This window comes from Hyperolius riggenbachi, chromosome 6 (assembly GCF_040937935.1).
Source record: "Hyperolius riggenbachi isolate aHypRig1 chromosome 6, aHypRig1.pri, whole genome shotgun sequence".
In the NCBI taxonomy this organism is placed as follows: Eukaryota; Metazoa; Chordata; class Amphibia; order Anura; family Hyperoliidae; genus Hyperolius; species Hyperolius riggenbachi.
Genome location: NC_090651.1, coordinates 147,530,643 through 147,550,464, shown reverse-complemented (window position 1 = coordinate 147,550,464; position 19,822 = coordinate 147,530,643). Strand labels below are relative to the sequence as shown.

The following is a 19,822-nucleotide window of genomic DNA, read 5'->3' as shown; positions in this document are numbered from 1 at the left end:
CATGTAATACAAGTGGATGGGCCTGTTTCCACTGTAGCGTTGTTGAGGTGCGTTTTTTTCAGCGTGAAAAAAACGCACAAAAGAGCCAACGATTTCGCCTGCGTCGGGAATCCGTGCGAATCGCCGCTAATGTATTTAATAGTAAAAACGCATGCGTTTGTTACATGCGTTTTTACCCGCGATTTCGCGTGCGATTTCGCACCTTTTTCAATTTTATTTAGCCCTGGCAGTGTCATGGTTAATTTCGCATGGCACCCTGCCATGCGAAATCGCATGCGAAATCGCGGGTAAAAACGCATGTGGAAACGCATCCGCATGCGTTTTTACAAGCGTCGGAATGCGGCCGAAATCGCGTCGCAACAGTGGGAACGAGCCCTTATTGTTTTTGCTCCATGACACCTTCATCGAAGTATGCCAGAGCTAAAAATCTATGAACCATTGACCCTTTTTATCTCTTTCCTGCTCTCAGAAACCATTTTCTGCTAGGAAAGTGTTTTATAGTTGGAATTTCTTATCAGTGAGGGTCACACTGTAGTCACTTCCTGTCAGGACTGAGTCAGCCACTTACATACCTGATATTTAACTCTTTCAGGCAGAGAAAGAAAAAAAAAGAGCACAACATAGTTATTTGTGGGCTAAGCACTGTACATGCCTATGTCTATCTCAGCATGTCACATGTCACCTCAGGTATCCTTTAAGAACAAACATGTATGTAATATGGCCACCATAAGAAATATTTGTTTCATGATATACCAGTACAGTATTTCTTAGTTTCTTTTGTCAGTACATACCAAGTAATCCATCTCCACACTTGCAAACATAATGGACTAACTGTCCTCCCTCAGTGGTGTCTAAAGCAGACTCATTACGCCACGGTCGGTCCACACACTCTGTGCCATGCTTACACGGCTGACTTCTGCATGGGTCTATATGTGTCTCACACAGAGAACCAGTGTAACCTGTAACATTATAGGTAATTCTCATTTCAGGTCTGCTTGTCACTCTTCACATAATTACACAGCAATACATATCAGTGGTGATTACAATTTTATTTTAGATTTCACATCTCACATTTGTTTCCTTACCTGATAAAAAAAAAATCCTATAAAATTCTAAAACACTTTTCAGAAAAATATTTAAACCGCTGTATTAAAAATGTATATTAGTCACAAAAAATTGTGATTTTACACATATATGTAATAATCTGAGATGATTTTAATTAATTTGAACTATAGTCTGTTTCAAATTAAAGCAGAAGTGTATTATTAATAAATAAGCTTAAACAGGCCTCATATTCCCTCAACCAATATCGTAGTCCTGATCCCTGACCGTTTTTTCTCCTTTAAAGGGGTCTACGGACCCCCTGCCTACCATCTGTTACCAAAAAATCCCTATGCTAGAAGTCGACATCAATTCACCAGAGGTTACAGAACTATTTATCACATGGTCGGTAATTTACCTCATGTGATAACTCCAAATAGCAATTCTCCACAAATATAGGCTGAAATACCAACTGGTCGAAATTAGTGCGAAATTCGTGCGAGAAATAGTCAGTAGTTATTTGTTATTTTTTCTCAAACTCACAATTCACCAGGGAAAAAATGGGGTGTGACCATTCGTTAGTTTAGATTTATTTATCACCTAAATGTACCTGGCGATATGTGGTTTTTCGCACAGCTGCTGCAGCTCACTCTGCAGCTAGTTTACTTGCAGCACACAGTAATAGCTTAAACTGTTCATATTTCAGGCACCAGAGAGCAGCCCATTTTCAATATTAAGCATATTAAGCAATATTAAGCATTTACAATATTAAAGGGATACTGTAGGGGGGTCAGGGGAAAATGAGTTGAACTTACCCGGGGCTTCTAACGGCCCCCCGCAGACATCCTGTGTTGGCGCAGCCACTCACCGATGCTCCGGCCCCGCCTCCGGTTCACTTCTGGAATTTCAGACTTTAAAGTCTGAAAACCACTGCGCCTGTGTTGCCGTGTCCTCGATCCCGCTGATGTCATCAAGAGTGGATGGGTGAAATAAAGGAGGAATTTGGAAACATTTTTCATCGGGAGGGAGTGCGAAAATGTATTCAAATACCTCCTCCGTTTCACCCATCCAATTAATATTGTAATGCTTAATATTGCTTAAAGAGGAACTCCAGTGAAAATAATTTAATATAAAAAGGTGCTTAATTTTTACAATAATTATGTATACATGATTTAGTCAGAGTTTGCTCATTGTAAAATCTTTCCTCTCCCAGATTCACATTCTGACATGTATTACATGGTGACATTGTTACTGTGGGCAGATTATGTAGCTGTTCTGGCTTTAACAGACAGCTATAAACAGCCATTTCCTGTGTGTGTCATTGTTACATTGTGGCAGTTTGCCCAGAGTACCGTACGGTACCAGAGCCTCTTGTGGGAGGGGTTTCAGCACAAAATCAGTCATACAGCGCCCCCTGATGGTCTGTTTGTGAAAATCATTATATTTTTCATGTAAAAGTGGGTATCAGCTACTGATTGGGATAAAGTTCAATTCTTGGTCGGAGTTTCTCTTTAATATGCAGAATGGAGGGAGGGATTTGTAATGGAAGGAGAGGGTAAAAAATAAACAGGGAGGGAAACCCTCTGCAGTCACGTGCTGGTAATAACCTCCTCCTCCTACCCACAATCCTTTACTTTCAGCATCCAGAGCGGCAAAGTATTGCATGCAAATCATTAACACTGCGTAACTACCGACCGCTTTTCACTCGGTTTTCGCATCCATATCGCTCCATTATTGCCTGCTACCGAACACTCCTCTAACTATCCTCGCATAGTGGTGAGTTGCAAAAAATGTTGTAAAATACTGCATGAGGTAAAATACCGACCTTTTTGAATTGAGGCCATATAGATCATTTTCTGCATTACTGTGATTTCTTCCAGTAATGCAATTCAGATCTCAAATGTGTGATCTGAATCTGTTATCATCTGTCAGCATGTCTGATCTAGACGTAGCTAGAAAAGAAGGAGCTTACAGGGAATACTGTGTCACAAACTGTCACTGCACACTGCAAACAGTCCTGTCACTGCTTACATATCAAATTGTGCTGCCACATAGGAGTCATCACCATCACTATCCATAGTAGTAAACATGGTCAGCAATCGTCCTCCGTGTACACGTACTCTTGCGTTGTACAAGCTGCATAATGTGTGCATTGTTATAGATAACAAAGGCATGATATCATGATATCTGATTGACCATAATAAAAAATCTCACTAAATATTCATATTACTTTGAAGACAGACAGAATTTCTGACATACTAGTCATTCTATTGTACCTTTTATTTAGCATGTGAATAAGCTATTCTGAGCCCCCAAGTACAATATTCTTTTGATTCTATTAGAATTGGAACCCCAAGGCTAATCAACAATACTGAATATTGAAAAGGATGTAACATTAAAAGTTACCTGGCCAGCAGAGACATTTGAAGCTCACAGAATCCTCTATACATGTTGAATTGTTTTGACAGAGCTGTGATGAGCACAATGGTGCAAAGACCTCACAGTTTGTACCTCTGTATCCTACCATGCATCGACACTGATACCTGTAAAACATCATCAGTCAATGAGCCAGATACACACTATAACTGCTTCCTGCTGAAAAGTGTTATACACTGAATAACAGATCAAGCAATGAAAGACATCACTCACCCATTGTCCTGATCCAAACAAAGTCCACCATTATGGCATGGTAAACTATCACACTCGTTTATGTTGAATTCACAGAAATCTCCAGAGAAGCCGGATGGGCATGTACATGAAAAGGATCCCAGCACGTCATGACATGTTGCGCCATTCAAACATGGGTCTGATAAACACCCTTTAAACTCCACCTCACAGTTTTCACCTTGAAAAAAAAAAAAAAACAATCAGAAAGAATGTACGGAAGATTAGCATTAGGCAAAAACGCTAACAAAATGACTTGTAAAATTTTGTCATCTAGTCAATTATACTACATGTAAAAGTAACTGTATAGTTGGGTAAACACATGATCTGTTTAATCTGGGACTTGTATAATTTATACATGTTGCAGGGCTGCCTGACTGTACTTAAGGAAGGTAATAAGCAGCATCCGTCTTCAGAATTTTTGTGTGTTACAGGACTTATTTACTAATGTTGTGTTAATCATTTGCAATCTACTGCAATGCAGAAAAAAAATACAGTTTGCTCCATTTACAGAAGAAAAGTGTCAATCTGTCTGCACCTACCATTTCATCTCACTGTAACAATTTGTGTCAGCAAATAACAGAATTCTGATTATTAGGTGATCTGCAGTATCACCTATAATGCAGATATATACCTGATTATATGGTGATCTGCAGAATCACCTATAATACTGGTATATAAGAAGCTGATGTGACAACGATTAGCAATGAGTGATTGGTGCAACAGTAGTACTGATAGGTTTGGCAATACCTCACCAGAGGAGCTGGTGGGTACTAACAGTACAGTGCCTCTCACAGGGCCGGATTTGTACTCTTAACCGCCCTAGGCCACTGTCACCAGCTGCCCCCCTTCAGTATAGGTAGCGAGATGAACCCTTCCTCCAGTATAGGAAGCCAGATTACCCCTTCCCCTTCCCTCTAGTATAGGTAGCCTGATGACCCTCTAAGTATAGTTAGCCAGATTACTCCTCCCCTTTCCCTCCAGTATAGGTATCTAGATGACCCCCTCCCCCTTTCCTCTAGTATATGTAGCCAGATGACCCCCCCCCCCTCCCTTTCCTTCCAGTATAGGTAGCCAGATGACTCTAGGCGGCTAGCAGCAGAGTACCGCGGTCAGGCGCTTGCCTGATCTCCCTACATTGCAGCATTTGCAAGCTTGCAAATGCTGCACTAGTTTAGCCTAATGCTTTGGTGCCCTTGTTCCTGTGGTGCCCTAGGCCATGGCCTAGGCGGCCTTGGCCTAAATCCGGCCCTGGCCTCTCACCAGAGTCAAGGGCCCTCTGGTGAGAGTAGAGTGGTCAGACAGATCGGGTTCGGCAACAGACAGACAGATGCAGTACAAAATCGGGAGGCAGAGACAGAAAGGTATACGCAAGCAGAGTCGGCAGCAAGGTCAGATGGGCAGAGGTACAGAGTCACTGAGCAGAAGAGTAGTCAGAACGAGACAGAGTCATGCACAAATAATAACACAGTAATGTTAAATCTTTAAGGCTATCAAACAATTCCTATCTTGTGTGAAATCCCCGGTTTCCTCCCGGATCAAAGCACACCGGAACTATCTAAGGGTCTGAGCGCTAACACAGAGTATTCGCAACAGCAGACAAATTGTGAGTGATTCAGCTAAGCTTTTGAAGCAGAGGAGACCCTTCAGGCACGCCCCCTCCTATCAACCAATGAGGAGCGGCGAGTGTCTCCTCTGACATTAGCCGACCGGTCGGTCAGCTGACGCGCCTCCTCCCCACATAAAGGTCCTGTCTGTACGTGCGCGCACGTGACAAAGCAACCCTATGTGCAACTGACAGACCCGTCCTCGGCGTGCTAGACGCCTGAGGCACGGATACATTGCTAGACAGGGAGCTGGAGACAGCTGCGGTGGTAGCGCTGTTCACCGCGGCTGCCTCTCCAACGTTTATTACACTCACACTACCATTCGCTAGTCACTGCTATGTCCTGATATGACCAAAGTGGTGGCTGGTGTGGTCGCTTAAAAATTCCAGGTGATGGTGCCTCAGTGGCATGCACTTTATATGAAAGGTCTTTGTACACATTACTGAAGCCTCTAATAATCTTAATAACTAACTATGAAGATTGTGATCCATAATTAAGCTATTGTTATTCAGTATTTCAAAACTCAATCTTATACTGCCATGGATAAATACAATCAACACACTCTAAACAGGCATCTGTGTCCAAGACAGAAACAAATAAATCAAATGTAGTGTGGCAAGAAAGTACAATACAATACATCTTTATTAGAGTTGTGACCTGAAGAAATAAAAACTATTAACATAGATAAACACTGTCAAGATAATGTTATAATAATAATAAGGTAGAATAATCTGGGACCAACTAATCTACGGTACAATAAATTCAATATAAAGTAAAGCAATAAATAAAGAGACAAACAGTTAATTATAAAATACCATAAGAGAAAGTGCTCAATAAGGCTTAGTTCACACATAAAAAGGTGTCCAGTCCTGTCCTGTCAGTTTTGTATTGTATTAGTTATGCATTAGTTTTCTATGGGTGTGTTCACACATAAAAGGTATACATTTCCGGTTCAGTCAGGTAAAACTGAAAGAAAAGTGATGCAAAACTGACAGGACAGTACTGAATTGGAGCAGAAATGTACAGATTTATGTGTGAACCAGGCCTAAATGCAACAACAAGTAGCAAATAAAACTGAATCCAAAAAGCCTCCAATAAATGGTTAATTAAAGTGCCTTACGGTTTTGGGAAAATGACAAACAAAACTTCCCCTGATCATAGACACGTATATGAGTGAATAAATAAATAAGTGCTCATCTCAGAATCAGATGCAGCATCCTACTACAAGGTCCCTTCTCAGCAGCTACTGAAACCCTGTGCCTCAAGCGTATCACAGCAAACAACTGCTTCGTCAGGTGAAAGGGTCTGTATTTACCATATTAGGGCCAAATTCAGGCCCTAATCGGGACCTTTACAACTTAGAATGTCTGTCAGTTGTTTCTGCTGTCTGTTTTCAAATGGAGAGATTTACTCACTTTCTCTTGTAGGGACTTCCAAAACTTAATTATTGGTGTAAATGGGAAGATGAACAGTAATAAAATGTGATAGAAACTCTAACTCGTCAAAAGAAGTTTGTTTACTGCCTGCCCGTGTTGGAGTGGTATCCATTTCATGTCAGAACAGGAAGATGGGAAATTACTCATGGATAGGATTGCAGACAACAAACGTTCCCAAAATATACTGAAACCCTTTTCCACACTTAAAAAAATAAAAAATTGTAGGTGATGTTGAACTTTTAAAGGGATACTGTAGGGGGGTCGGGGGAAAATGAGTTGAAGTTACCCGGGGCTTCTAATGGTCCCCCACAGACATCCTGTGCCCGCGCAGCCACTCCCTAATGCTCCGGCCCCGCCTCCGGTTCACTTCTGGAATTTCAGACTTTAAAGTCTGAAGACCAGTGCGCCTGCGTTGCCGTGTCCTCGCTCCTGCTGATGTCACCAGGAGTGTATAGGACCAGCCTAGTATGGTCTGCGCCTGTGCCGTGAGCTCCTGGTGACATCAGGGGAAGCGAGGACACGGCAACGGAGGCGCACTGGTTTTCAGACTTTAAAGTCTGAAATTCCAGAAGTGAACCGGAGGCGGGGCCGGAGCATTGGGGAGTGGCTGCGCGGGCACAGGATGTCTGCGGGGGACCATTAGAAGCCCCGGGTAATTTCAACTCATTTTCCCCCGACCCCCCTACAGTATCCCTTTAAGAATTCAGCAGGACAGCTTTATCTATGGCATTAATGAACCATAGATCAAAATCCTTTACAGAGCCCTAACTCACCTATATCAGAGGTGCCCATACATGGTACAATTTTTCATGGTTTTTTTTCGATTAGATAATTTAGTTTGATTATTCCGTTAGATCGAATATAAAGATTTTTCCAACATGTCTGATTGGATTTTTATAGAAACAAATGGGATACTCGTTCGTTTTTCTTGATCAAAAAAAAGATTATTTTCAACTTTCATTCGATTTGATCGCTTTGGTCGAAAAATCTGGAAAATCGAACGCTTTTAATCTACCATATGGGTACCACTAGATTGTATAACTTCAGTCAACTCATTTCTTTTTAACTTTAGATAGAATGGAGTCGAGTTTGGAAATCCATCAAGTGTATACTGTTTATACTGTACATCAAAGCTTCAGCATTTGAGGTATTTAACTTATTTTCTCTTTAGAAACAGTTTAAATAGAGCTCAGTGAAAAAATCAGCAATCAATGGGGAGGAAAACAGAAAATTATGAGAACTCCTCCAAAGAAAGGTTTCCTGATCCTTAAGGAGATAAAGGATCACAGATTTTTGGGGATAAAAATATACTCAGGTTGTGCCTTTTTTTGTTTGTTTTTTGTGCACAGGGGGTTTGGAGCTAAAATGAACAAAGGCCCAGTGTACACCAAAAACCACTAGCGCATCTGCAAAACGCTAGAGGTTTTTGAAGCAGATTTCAGAGCAATTCTAGGCGTGTTTAGAGAGGTTTTCTAAACATGCCTAGCGTTTTTTGGAGCGTTTTTGTGTAACAGTTTACAAATATTGTTACAGTAAAAGCTGTTACTGAACAGCTTCTGTAACAAAAACGCCTGGAAAACCACTCTGATCTAGCGTTTTTCTGAGCGTTTTTCCACTTTCCTATACTTTAACATTGAGGCAGAAACGCCTCAGAAATCTAAAAAATGCTGCAGCCCCCAAATTTGTGTTTGTAGAAAAAAACGACCCGCTCTGGTGTGCACCATCCCATTTGCTTTCATTAGGCAAGCGGTTTTCCCCCTGCGAGCATTTTAAAAAACACTTCAAAACCGCTCTGGTGTGCACCAGCCCTAACATTGGAATGCTGTACATACATACAACCTAAGACTTTAATTTGGACTTAAGCCCCGTCTACATGGGGAGATGTGGCGGCGATGATTGATAAGTTCCGACAGGTCTGATCTGTGAGCCGCCGATTCCCTGCTCGTTCCCCCCGAGGGGACAATGGCAGGGAATCGAGCGGAAGATAAGCGGCGCCGGGCAGGGACGAGCGGGGGATCGAATACGACGCACGCGCGGCAAGCGGGGACGCGGCGGGTATGCGCGGGGATACGGAAGAACGATCCGGCGGCTAATCGAGCCGCCGGATCCCCTCCACATCTCCCCGTGTAGACTGGGCTTTACAGTTTGTAGCTGTGCTGTGTAGTGAAAAACAAGGGTTGTATCTTATCTAGCATTAAAAAAAGAAAACTGCCCACAGTTCAGCAGCGGCTTTCAATATCAGCTTGTGTTTTGTATTCTATAAATAAAACATAGAGCACTTTTGTACTGTGTGCAATACATATTGTCAGCTAAGCATCAGGATCAGACTAAACCATGAGGATAGGGGTTAGGTACCGCTGCATTGTCTTTTCCAGTACCTATGACAATTACCCCCTCAGCCTCCCTGTATAATATAAAGGTGATATTCTTGTGATATAGCATAGAACACCACAATTAGCTGTAGAAAATAAATTCTCTTGTGGCCCAGTAAAGTTTTTACAGGCTTGTGCTAACTCTGCGTGTATATGTTACGGCCAGAACCCGAAGTTTGGCCACTTTGCTTTGTGGCTGGCCACTTCGGGTTCTGGACAGTCAAGATGCGAAGTGGCCACGGCGCTACAGCCAATGTCTGAAATGAGCCGAATCCTGGCGGCTCCGATCATTTTCCCCGGCACTGGCTCCGCCCCCGCCTCCCTGCTATCGGCTTTCAGTCAGCCGGAGACACACGAGGATCCCCCCCCGAGTCGTTTGTGGCTGCAGGAAAGCAGAGAGGGAAGCGCTGCAGACATTGCTTCTGTCAGCACCTTCTCTGCAAGTACAAACAAATTCCTGCTTTCCTGCCTCTGACTTCCTGCAGCCACGAACGACTCTGGGGGGGACGCATTTGTCCCCCGGCTGTCAGAAGCTGATAGCAGGGAGGCAGGGGGCGGAGCCAGCGCTGGGGAAAATGATCGGAGCCGCCAGGATTCGGCTCATTTCGGACATTGGCCGTAGTGTAGGGCGAACAGTGTTTGCCACTGTTCGGGTTCTGCAGAACATCACCCTGTTCGGGTGATGTTCGAGTTCGGCCGAACACCTGATGGTGTTCGGCCAAACTGTTCGAACTAAGAGCGCATGGCCGAACGTTACCCGAACGTTCGGCTAGCGCTGTGATTGGCCGAACGGGTCACGTGGTTCGGACCCGAACGCGCTCTGATTGGCCGAACGGGTCACGTGGTTCGGGTAAATAAATACCCGATCCACGTCATTTCTCCGCCATTTGTCTGTGGGTTTAGCTTTGGGTAGGCAGGCAGGGTAGTTCTCTCTCCAGCCAGGCTAGCCAGGGTCCCCCGGTCATTGTGTCGCTGCTGGGAATAGTAGTACACCGCTCACCCACACTATATAGCATTGTGTTTACTGCCACTCTGTGTCTCTCTGCTGGGAACAGTAGTACACCGCTCACCCTGTATAGCATTGTGCTCTGTGTCGCAGCTGGGAACAGTAGTACACCGCTTACCCACACTATATAGTATTGTGTTTACTGCCACTCTGTGTGTCTGCTGGCAACAGTAGTACACCGCTCACCCTGTATAGCATTGTGCTCTGTGTCGCTGCTGGGAATAGTAGTACACCGCTCACCCACACTATATAGCATTGTGTTTACTGCCACTCTGTGTCTCTGCTGGGAACAGTAGTACACCGCTCACCCACCACTGTATAGCATTGTGCTCTGTGTCGCTGCTGGGAACAGTAGTACACCGCTCAGCCACCACTGTATAGCATTGTGTTTACTGCCACTCTGTGTCTCTGCTGGGAACAGTAGTACACCACTCACCCACCACTGTATAGCATTGTGCTCTGTGTCGCTGCTGGGAACAGTAGTACACCACTCACCCACCACTGTATACCATTGTGCTCTGTGTCGCTGCTGGGAACAGTAGTACACCGCTCAGCCACCACTGTATAGCATTGTGTTTACTGCCACTCTGTGTCTTTGCTGGGAACAGTAGTACACCGCTCACCCACCACTGTATAGCATTGTGCTCTGTGTCGCTGCTGGGAACAGTAGTACACCGCTCAGCCACCACTGTATAGCATTGTGTTTACTGCCACTCTGTGTCTCTGCTGGGAACAGTAGTACACCGCTCACCTACCACTGTATAGCATTGTGCTCTGTGTCGCTGCTAGGAACAGTAGTACACCACTCACCCACCACTGTATACCATTGTGCTCTGTGTCGCTGCTGGGAACAGTAGTACACCGCTCAGCCACCACTGTATAGCATTGTGTTTACTGCCACTCTGTGTCTCTGCTGGGAACAGTAGTACACCGCTCACCCACCACTGTATAGCATTGTGCTCTGTGTCGCTGCTGGGAACAGTAGTACACCGCTCAGCCACACTATATAGCATTGTGTTTACTGCCACTCTGTGTCTCTGCTGGGAACAGTAGTACACCGCTCACCCACCACTGTATAGCATTGTGCTCTGTATCGCTGCTGGGAACAGTAGTACACCACTCACCCACCACTGTATAGCATTGTGCTCTGTGTCGCTGCTGGGAACAGTAGTACACCGCTCAGCCACCACTGTATAGCATTGTGTTTACTGCCACTCTGTGTCTCTGCTGGGAACAGTAGTACACCGCTCACCCACCACTGTATAGCATTGTGCTCTGTGTCGCTGCTGGGAACAGTAGTTCACCGCTCACCCACCCACCCACCACTGTATAGCATTGTGCTCTGTGTCGCTGCTGGGAACAGTAGTACACCGCTCAGCCACCACTGTATAGCATTGTGTTTACTGCCACTCTGTGTCTCTGCTGGGAACAGTAGTACACCGCTCACCCACCACTGTATAGCATTGTGCTCTGTGTCTCTGCTGGGAACAGTAGTACACCGCTCACCCACCACTGTATAGCATTGTGCTCTGTGTCGCTGCTGGGAACAGTAGTACACCGCTCAGCCACACTATATAGCATTGTGTTTACTGCCACTCTGTGTCTCTGCTGGGAACAGTAGTACACCGCTCACCCACCACTGTATAGCATTGTGCTCTGTATCGCTGCTGGGAACAGTAGTACACCACTCACCCACCACTGTATAGCATTGTGCTCTGTGTCGCTGCTGGGAACAGTAGTACACCGCTCAGCCACCACTGTATAGCATTGTGTTTACTGCCACTCTGTGTCTCTGCTGGGAACAGTAGTACACCGCTCACCCACCACTGTATAGCATTGTGCTCTGTGTCGCTGCTGGGAACAGTAGTTCACCGCTCACCCACCCACCACTGTATAGCATTGTGCTCTGTGTCGCTGCTGGGAACAGTAGTACACCGCTCAGCCACCACTGTATAGCATTGTGTTTACTGCCACTCTGTGTCTCTGCTGGGAACAGTAGTACACCGCTCACCCACCACTGTATAGCATTGTGCTCTGTGTCGCTGCTGGGAACAGTAGTACACCGCTCAGCCACCACTGTATAGCATTGTGTTTACTGCCACTCTGTGTCTCTGCTGGGAACAGTAGTACACCGCTCACCCACCACTGTATAGCATTGTGCTCTGTGTCGCTGCTGGGAATAGTAGTACACCGCTCACCCACCACTGTATAGCATTGTGCTCTGTGTCGCTGCTGGGAATAGTAGTACACCGCTCACCCGCCACTGTATAGCATTTCTGTACTGCCACTGTACTGCTGCCAGTCAGCGTGTACTTTAAGGATAAGTAAAATGAAGAAGAAATCCTGTGAAAGAGGGAGGGGCAAGGGAAGAGGTGTTTCCCCTGACGGTTCACGTACAGGCCACAGTGGAGCACCGAAGAAAACCCACTCAATACCGCCCATGTTGTCCAGGAAATCAACCCTCACAAATCCAAAAGAACAGGACCAGATAATTAATTGGATGACCTCTCAAGCGTCCAGCAGTGGGTTAAGCAGCACCAGCACATCACGCACGAGGTCCGAGTCCTCAGCCAGTTACAAGGAGCCAGTGGGCACAAAGCTGACACAACCGGCAGCGACACCACGCACACAACTGCCAAATAACCAGTCCGAAGAATTTCCTCAGGACACAATGGGGTATTCGCAGGAGCTATTCCCAGCCCAACAAACTTCCACCTTTCAAAGGTCAATGGAACAGCCAGAAATGTTGTGCCCGGATTCACAACCATTTAGTGTGGGAAATGCACCGCGCACTGAAATGCAAGGCGAGTCCGAGGACTTTGAAACCCAAATCCCAGAGCAAGTTGGGCAGGAGGGGTTTCAATTGCAGGAGGTCGGCCGAGAAGATCTGGAAGATGACGTTGGAGTGAGCTGCGCAGAGGTTGTTCTGGGGAGCTCTACTCCACAGCGGCGGCCCACAATCACATATGACGAGTTTGAGGAGATGGAAGAGGAGGAGGGTATGGACAATGTTGACAGAGACCCAGATTTTGTATGTGAAGGAGAACATCGCCGTCGTAGCAGCAGCACAGATGAGTCTGTTGAAGAACCCACTGCTGCACGAGTTCGACTTGTGCCACAAGGTTGGCGGCGCGAAATTTCAGGCACCGCAAGCGTGGAAGTTCAAGTGAGACGCAAAAGAGGCGCAAACAGAAATCGCCAGCAAGGCAGGTGCTCCAAAGTCTGGCCTTTCTTTGAAGACTGCAGTGAGGATGGTACCATGGTGATTTGCAAGGTGTGCAAGACCCGCCTGAGCAGGGGGAAAAATATTAACAACCTCTCCACCACCAGCATGACCCGCCACATGGTATCCAAACATCCCACTCTGTGGGCGCCAGGACAGGGTACCAGCAACACTGCCTCCCTTGGGGTCACCAGACTCACCACCAGACCCTCCTCAGCAGCAGCAGTAGCCCAGCCATTGCGTGGTTCACAACAACATTCACAAACATCAGACGACGCTGACACTGTCACTTTCCGGAATAGTGCTCTTGAGGTCTCCCAGTCTTCATCAAACACAACAACCAACAGCCCTTCAGTGTGCAGCCCTACGGTTCAGTTGTCTGTCTCGGAGATGTTTGAGCGCAAGAGGAAATTGCCAGCGAATGACCCCCGGGCCGTGGCACTAACTGCCAGCATAGCCAAGCTTCTGGCCTGCGAAATGCTGCCATATCGAGTGGTGGAGACAAACAGCTTCAAGGGCATGATGTCAGTGGCTATCCCACGTTACGTGGTTCCCAGCCGCTACCACTTTGCGCGCTCTGCAGTGCCTGAGTTGCATGAGCACGTGGTCAGCAAAATAACCCGAAGCTTGAAGAATGCCGTTGCCTGCAAGGTTCACCTCACCACTGACACCTGGACGAGTGCGTTCGGCCAGGGTCGATACATCTCCCTTACCGCGCACTGGGTGAACCTTGTGGAGCCTGGCAGCGATTCCTCAGCTGCTACGGCGCGGGTGTTGCCCATGCCGCAAACAGCTGCACCGCCGTCCCTCCCACTGGATAACAACAGCAGCACCTACCTCTCTGACTCCTTCTCCTCCAACGCATCTCAAAGCTGTACCTCATCTGGAAATGCTAACCCAGCAGCAGTAGGATCGTGGAAACAGTGCAGCACAGCTGTTGGCATGCGTCAGCAAGCGTTGCTGAAGCTGATCTGCCTTGGGGATAAGCAGCACACAGGGGAGGAAATTTGGAGGGGAATAAAGGAACAGACGGATTTGTGGCTGGCACCGCTGGACCTGAAACCGGGCATGGTTGTGTGTGATAATGGGAGTAATCTCATTCGCGCTTTAAGGTTGGCTAAGCTGACACACATCCCTTGCCTGGCGCACGTGATGAACCTAGTAGTTCAGCGGTTCCTGAGGACATACCCAGGCGTGGCCGATCTTCTGTTGAAGGTGCGACGAGTGGCCAAACATTGCAGAAATTCCAGTACTGCTTCGGGGGCACTCGCCAAGATGCAGAAGCGCTTCAATCTCCCCCACCATCGCTTGCTGTGTGATGTCCCTACGCGCTGGAATTCCACGCTGCACATGCTAGCCCGCTTTTGCGAGCAGAAGAGTGCAGTGGTCCAGTACATGACGGCGCAGTACCGAGGCGCATCCGGACAGCTGCCAAGCTTCTGTGGATCCGATTGGGCCAACATGTTGGACCTCTGCCAAGTCCTCCAAAATTTTGAGCAATCCACGTTGCTTGTGAGCAGTGACAACTCTTCAGTCAGCATTACCATACCACTGCTGTGTTTACTGAAGAAGTCAATGTTGAAAATCAAGGAAACAGCTGTCATGATGCAACTGGGGGAATCTGAAGGAGAAAACGATCAGCGTGATGGTACCAACATCAGGCCATCCGCCTCAGGAAACGCTGGCCCCAGCAGCTATGACGAAGAAGAGGAGGAGGAACAGCTGGAGTTGGAGCAGGAATTTCATGCCACCACTGACGAGGGCCAGAGCGGTGCACGTTAGACTTCCACAATTCAGCGCAAATGGTCAGCAGAAGCAGACCAGGAAGAAGGTGACGACTATGATGCATCACAACAACTATCACAACGCTCACAAGAGGATGATGAGGATTCTGGCAGGACTCTGGCACACATGGCTCAATTCATGCTAGACTGCATTGAACGCGACCCACGCATTGTGCGCATTCTGGACAACACCAGTTACTGGGTTTATACCCTTCTGGATCCACGGTACAAACACAATGTACCAAAACTGCTTGAAGAAAGAGTCAGACAGGTCAAAATGGAAGAATACCAGCAGGCCCTTGTGGAGACTTTAGAGAGGAGATTGACATCCTCCCCCTCCTCTAGCCAGTTGTACGCCGACAGACTGACTTCCGCAAACCCAGGACGACCAGGACGGCAGCAAACAACACAAGCCACAGCTAGTGCCCAAAAGGGAATGGTATCGGCAGTGTGCTTGGAGTGGGAAAATTTTCTGACACCCATGCAGCAGCCCACAGAACAGCAAGCGTGCAGATCCACCTCCAACACCGATCGCCTGGAGAAGATGGTCAAGGACTACATGTCAGATGGCGTAGCTGTGTTGAACAATCCATCTGCACCCTTCAACTATTGGGTATCAAAGCTAGACACCTGGCACGAACTGGCAATGTACGCAATAGAGGTGCTGGCTTGCCCGGCAGCCAGCGTTATGTCGGAACGCTGTTTCAGTGCTGCCGGAGGTATCGTCACAGATCGGCGTATCCGCCTCTCCACAGAAAATGCAGACCGTCTGACTCAAATTAAAATGAATCAATCCTGGATTGGAAACGAATATGCAACACTCCTGGACCCCAACCAAGTAACATGAACAATGACCATCTGTGATGGGTTAGCGTTTCCGGTCCCCGTTTATTGAACCTCTTATCTGTATTACATTTATGACTGCATGGCAGTAAAAAAGCATGATATCCGCACGCTTCTTGTCCTCATGCAAGGCCTGGGTTGTTTTGTCTGAAAGCGTGGCCTTCTCCTCCTGCGCCTCCTCCTGTTCCATCACGTGTGCTGCTGCTGGGTTAGCGTTGCCGGTCCCTGTTTATGGAACCTCTTATCTTTATTACATTTATGACTGCATGGCGGCAAAATGCATGCTATCCGCACGCTTCTTGTCCACATGCAAGGCCTGGGTTGTTGTGTCTGAAAGCGTGGCCTTCTCCTCCTGCGCCTCCTCCTGTTCCATCACGTGTGCTGCTGCTGGGTTAGCGTTGCCGGTCCCTGTTTATGGAACCTCTTATCTTTATTACATTTATGACTGCATGGCGGAAAAATGCATGCTATCCGCACGCTTCTGTTCCTCATGCAAGGCCTGGGTTGTTGTGTCTCAAAGCGTGGCCTTCTCCTCCTGCGCCTCCTCCTGTTCCATCACGTGTGCTGCTGCTGGGTTAGCGTTGCCGGTCCCTGTTTATGGAACCTCTTATCTTTATTACATTTATGACTGCATGGCGGCAAAATGCATGCTACCTGTGCAAAGAAAACAGACATTTCCCGCATTTAAAAGACAGTTTTCCCGGGATCGGTTGAAAAGGGCGCCCGAGCTGCCTGTATGAAAAGGGCGCCGCCATAGACATCAATGTTATTTCTGGAAATATGGGCTACAAGGTGTAGAAAAGGGCGCCCGAGTTTTGATATAGGCTACAAGTGGGCTCCCCTTTGTAGCCCATATTTTTTCGGCTACAAGGTTTTCAGCTACAAGCGGGCTCCCCTTTGTAGCCCATATTTTTTTCGGCTACAGTAAGGTGCCCCTCTGTAGCCCATATTATTGGCTTTTTTTTTGTAGCCGAAGTTTTTATATGGGCTACAAGCACTGTAAGCCGAATTATTTCATTCCCCCACTATCCATGGCGGCCTGGAGGGGGAATAGTAATTAACACATCCCGGAGTTTTTTTCTAGCCGAAGTTTGTATATGGGCTACAAGCGCTGGAAGCCGAATTATTTCATTCCCCCACTATCCATGGCGGCCTGGAGGGGGAATAGTAATTAGCACATCCCGGAGTTTTTTTGTAGCCGAAGTTTTTATATGGGCTACACCAGGCGCCTTATTTTTTTTGTAGCCAAAGTTTTTATATGGGCTACACCAAGCGTCTTTTTTGTAGCCGAAGTTTATATGGGCTACACCAGGCGCCTTTTTTGTAGCCGAAGTTGGTATATATATGGGCTCCACCAGGCGCCCTTTTTTACCGGCGCCCTTTTCATGTAGACCCGTTTTCCCTTTGAAACTTTAAAATCGATTTTCTCAAAAACTATAAGCTCTTTTTGCTAAAAAAAATTTCCTCTTGTACCCACTCCCAAGGTGCACATACCCTGTAAATTTGGGGTATGTAGCATGTAAGGAGGCTTTACAAAGCACGAAAGTTCGGGTCCCCATTGACTTCCATTATGTTCGGAGTTTGGCACGAACACCCGAACATTGCGGCCATGTTCGGCGAACGTTCGCGAACCCGAACATCCAGGTGTTCGCCCAACACTAATTTTGGCTGCAGCGCCACGGCCACTTCGCACATTGACCGGCCAGAACCCAAAGTGGCCAGCTACAACGCAAAGTGGCCAAACTTCGGGTTCTGGCCGTAACATATATAATCACAAGGGATGGCAGACAGTGATATGCTCTGCTCTGATGACTGCAGAAATAACATTTGTAGTAGACTTCTTCTGTCACAAACTATTTACGTATGTTTACCTTTTGTCACTAGCAGGTTTTGAATCAGGATGATGCCATGGCAAACTTAAAAGAAAAAGTGTAATCTTCTAGCCAATAAGCCTTCTTCCTGTAGATGCTGATTCCTGTAGAGTCTGAAGAAGGCTTATTGGCTGGAAGCTTACTCTTTTCCTTTTAAGTTAGCTAATAAATGGTATCATCCTGATTCACAATTTTCTGCTCTAATTGATGGCTAACATGGTACAATACTCTACTGCTACTTCCAGGGGCGTTTCTTGCCTTTTTGTCACTCCAGGCAAGAAATCCTGTGGCGCTTGCCACCACACACACACAGGAAAAGAAAAAAAATCACACAGGTTATACTGTAGAACACTTCACACATGATATAAGCCATCAGAAAATGATTACTATGAAATGGGGCCTTAGGCAAGATAGCATTTTTGCCCTCCACTGATGGTCACCTGGCTTATTTATGGAACAAAGAGTAGAGATGTGAAATCTTGCGCTACTGCAGGAAAAAGGTAGATGTGGACCAGCAAGGATCACACAATGGCAGCTCCTTTAACGCTCAGCTGTGAGCGGACTACTGAGAGATAGAAGCAACAAAACAGGAGGAGCAAGCGCTTTGAGTCCGATGGGAGAAAAGCGCAATAGAAATGTTATTGTATTGTATTATTGTATTGTAGTGTGATACCTTTTAATAAATTAAAACTGCGGTCATCAGTTCTGACGAAGGCGTGGATACGCCGAAACGCGTCTTAACGGTACCTGCACACAGTCACCTTGGAGAGCGACCTGATGTCCATTTACCATCTGGACCCATGCTGCCGCTGGCCACTGCAGCCCCAGGTTCTTCTCCTATGAGGGGACGGTTTTCTTCCAGGCTACATGCCTTATTGAATGCTTGTCACTCGCACATATCTAGTAAGTGCATTCTTGTATTTGTGCAGTTTTAATTTATTAAACGGTATCACACTACGGAGCGCTCCTCCTGTTTTGTTGTTTCTACCTGGCTTATTTAGTTAGATTTGGTGGGGGCTAGCATCCACCAGGACCCTAGACTCTCTCCTGTTACGCGCACTATTTAATCTTGCTCGCCTTAATGCACGCTACACGCACTAGTGGCAGAGTAGCGTGCCTTCTCAAATGTAGTCAGAGTTGCGCTCGCTATGTACAGCCAATAGGCTGCATGTCAAGTGACAGGCAGCCTATTGTGCCAATCAATGTGCGGGGATCACGTCCTTTAAAACAGGGGTCACCAACCTTTTTCCGGCCCGGGGACCACTTTCTGACCAAATCCGCGCGTCCTGGTGGACAGTGTCGTGCGCATGCAGCGGGCTATGGGGGGGGGGGGGGGGGGGGGCGGGGGCGGCGGCATAGCTAGCATAGTTGCCTCAGTATGGCTAGTATAGTTACCCCAGTATGGCTAGTTTAGTTACCCCAGTATGGCTAGTACAGTGCCCCAGTATAACTAGTATAGTGTCCCAGTATAGCTAGTATAGTGCCCTGTATGGCTAGTTTAGTGCCCTGTATAGCTAGTATAGTGCCCAGTATAGCTAGTATACTGCCCAGTATAGCTAGTATAGTGCCCAGTATAGCTAGTATACTGCCCAGTATGGCTAGTATAGTGCCCAGTATAGCTAGTATAGTGCCCAGTATGGCTAGTATAGTGCCCAGTATAGCTAGTATAGCGCCCTAGTATGGTTAGTATAGTGCCCAATATAGCGCCCTAGTATGGGTAGTATAGTGTAAGCTGATATTTAATAACAGAGATAAGAAGCCATTTCAAGTTCTAACTTCATTATCGCTGTGGTTATTGTGATAATTCCTCTGCCACAACTGCTGCACTTACCTGCTGGAGACTAAGGGCCCTTGTATACTTAAAGGAAAACTGAAGTGAGAGGAATATGGAGGCTGCCATATTTATTTCCTTTAAGAAATACCAGTTGCTTGGCAGTCCTGCTGATCCTCTGCCTCTAATACTTTTAGCCATAGA

At 46.6% G+C, this 19,822-nt stretch overlaps 1 protein-coding gene across 6 annotated transcripts in view; it reads right to left on the bottom strand.

The window, feature by feature from the left end:
• The window catches only part of CRB1 (crumbs cell polarity complex component 1), a 155,240-nt gene that overhangs the window by 73,104 nt on the left and 62,314 nt on the right, over positions 1 to 19,822 (bottom strand). For 4 of the 6 annotated variants that reach the window (XM_068240058.1, XM_068240061.1, XM_068240057.1 and 1 more), the window contains exons 3-5: positions 3,691 to 3,886; positions 3,448 to 3,584; positions 792 to 959 (exon numbers count right to left, since the gene is read on the bottom strand). In XM_068240058.1, coding sequence (XP_068096159.1) covers positions 792 to 959; positions 3,448 to 3,584; positions 3,691 to 3,886 — 501 coding nt within the window. The remainder of the gene's footprint in view (positions 1 to 791; positions 960 to 3,447; positions 3,585 to 3,690; positions 3,887 to 19,822) is intronic. The other 2 variants (XM_068240060.1, XM_068240062.1) reach the window with 2 other exon arrangements.